This window comes from Pundamilia nyererei, unplaced genomic scaffold, assembly GCF_000239375.1.
Source record: "Pundamilia nyererei isolate P.nyererei 1_Seehausen unplaced genomic scaffold, PunNye1.0 scaffold00166, whole genome shotgun sequence".
NCBI classification, from domain to species: domain Eukaryota; kingdom Metazoa; phylum Chordata; class Actinopteri; order Cichliformes; family Cichlidae; genus Pundamilia; species Pundamilia nyererei.
The window spans coordinates 1,217,645-1,220,304 of NW_005187567.1; the positions used below are offsets into that span (position 1 = coordinate 1,217,645).

General features: G+C 38.5%; 1 protein-coding gene across 1 annotated transcript in view; it reads left to right on the forward strand.

Annotated features, from left to right (window-relative positions):
• LOC102192831 (chromodomain Y like 2) overlaps nt 1–2,619 on the forward strand; it is a 51,366-nt gene extending 48,747 nt beyond the window's left edge. Inside the window, exons 4-7 of the mRNA XM_005745783.1 lie at nt 329–501; nt 597–807; nt 895–1,038; nt 1,134–2,619. Coding sequence (XP_005745840.1) covers nt 329–501; nt 597–807; nt 895–1,038; nt 1,134–1,292 — 687 coding nt within the window. The 3' untranslated portion in view covers nt 1,293–2,619. The remainder of the gene's footprint in view (nt 1–328; nt 502–596; nt 808–894; nt 1,039–1,133) is intronic.
• Nucleotides 2,620–2,660: the final 41 nt, after the last annotated feature.

Genomic DNA, 2,660 nt, shown 5'->3' on the forward strand with positions numbered 1-2,660 from the left:
TATATATATATATATTTAGCATTAGCATGTTTAAACTGAATATTTCAAGCTTGTTCCTTCAAAGTGAAATTTTGTTAGATGCTGTGATGTGCTACACAGTTTTCAGTCTCTGTTAACTGCAAGGATACAGAAGGAAGTCTTGTAGTCCCAGTGCTGGTCTTTTTTTCTTTTCTCTGCTCTGGGCATTGCAATAAAAAATAATGATGTACCTAGTGGATCTTTGTTTTACTCTGAGGATTCAGAACCTATATTTAAGCTTTTTCCTTCTCAACCAGTCCTCTTTTGTTGGTTAAGAATGTAATACACATTTGTTCTTCTTTCTCTTCAGATCATGAAGGAAGTTTGTCGAGCTTTGGGTAATGCCGCTGCGGATGACAGTAAATTACTACTGCTCAGTTCAGTGGGGACTGTTTTCTGCAGTGGCCTGGAGCCATCGTATCTGATAGGGCGTCTGTCCACTGACCGCAGAAAAGAGAGCAGCCGCATCGCAGATGCTGTACGGTAAGAAGAAATCACTCCACTACAGGCAGCAACTCTTTTGTGTGTTACCATTAGTCTTGATAGAGTCACTGCTGATCATTCTGTGACCCCTGTAGGGACTTTGTGTTGGCATTCATCCACTTCAAGAAACCCATTGTGGTGGCAATAAACGGCCCTGCTCTGGGCTTGGGAGCATCCATCCTGCCACTGTGCGATGTGGTGTGGGCCAGTGAAAGGGCCTGGTTCCAAACTCCATGTGCAGCCCTGCACCTCACTCCTTCTGGATGCTCCTCTTACACCTTCCCTCAAATACTGGGCGTCGCTCTTGTGGGTCCCATCAAAATCTATTTTTTAGCAAAATTCCTCGTAATGTTATGTGGTTCCACCGATAGCATTTTTTCTCCTTCATTCCAGGCCAATGAGATGCTCTTCTGTGGAAGAAAACTCACAGCACAAGAAGCATGCAGTCGAGGGCTCGTGTCGCAGGTCTTCTGGCCAACCACATTCAACCAAGAGGTGATGCTGCGTGTGAAGGAAATGGCATCTTGTAGCGCAGTGGTAAGTCTTGTTGATCTACACAATGCAGAAGGCAAAGGTGTCTCTTAAGGATGGAGATGAAATAGCTCTTTCCCCCTTTTCTGTGTGTTTTAAAGGTCTTAGAAGAGTCTAAATGCCTGGTGAGGAGCATCCTCATGTCCGTCCTGGAGGAAGTGAATGAGAAGGAATGTCAGATGTTGAAGCAGCTATGGTGCTCAACTAAAGGACTAGAGGCACTCTTCAGTTACCTGCAGAACAAGACAAGTGAAAAGTAACCATCCCACCACAGAAATTATAGATGATCAGTGTGGGTATGAAGCTACCTAAAAAACAAAAAAGGGGGATCAGGTTGGCAGTGCTGTGGTGTCAAACTCATTATGGGCCTTTATTTACATCTATCAGCAGGAGAATTCTTTCTGATTTCTTTCTGTGTATATCTGTTAAAAATTAAATTCAGTCATGATCACTTTTCTAAAAGAGGTTTTTGTTTTGTCCCTAAGTTTTCCCAGATTTCCACGCTCTGTGTTAATGAGGCAAAGGGCCAAATATGCATTGCGTAAGCGCAGGGAGGTACAGAGTGCATCTGTACATATGTGAGACTTATTCAACAAGATGGATGAAATAATAAATGTATTTCTGACTGCACATGACAAAGTGATGATAATATATAGAAGAATAATATATATTTATTACAAGCGTGTAAAAGAGTTGCTTTGTGTACATAGGATGCATTTTTCCAGGATTTTTCTTTTAGTTTCTTACTGTTTTGAATTGAAGTGTAAACCAAAGTTTGCATGAGGACACAGTTGCTTGCTCCTTATCATGCACATTCTCTCCTATTTGTATTGACTGTGTGTAGTCATGAAGTAGTGTGGAATTCTTTTTCCTCATAATTATATTTTCTTACATAAACATCTTTATTAAAAAGAGCATTTCTGTTTGCTTACATTATTAAAATAACCTGGTAGATGAAATTAAATTCTTCCATTTAAATAAAAAGTATTTCAGGTGGGGGTTTTTTGTTTTGTTTTTTAAATAAAGCTATTTAGTCGTTTCCCTCTTTAACATTATAGGCAAGAATACTGTCTTTAATTTTTACAAAAAATCACACGAAGGCCAGGATTTCTCTTCTCTTGCTGGAATAATGCACCGATAATTTTTACTAATCTGTGAATGCTAGCACTAAATAGAAATGCTGAAAGTAACTGACTGCAATTCTCACAGGGGAAAATTGGTGATGAATCCGATCAAACTGTGCACTACATATAGGAGCCTTTATTGAGTAATTGTCATTATATAAAATGTATGAACATTCTTTTAAAAAAACAACAACAAAAAACCCCAGATGATGTTTTTTTTCCTTAGCTGTGCGTTTTTAGAGCACAGAAGAGATGAAAATATCTGGATTCTCAAGCATCTTCAGCTGTCGTTGAACAATAATGTCGAAATTGAACATTTTTGTTGCTGGAATCCACTTCCTGTCCTAACCTGCATGTGATCATTCAAAGTTTCAAGAAGTTTTATATTCTGTATGATATTTAGGGATCTATTTTGTTTTACCAAAATGTAAATGTGTCTAGCTCTGTGTACATTTTTTTAAAAGGTGTCCATTTTGCAGTTAAATATGATAATATATATATATC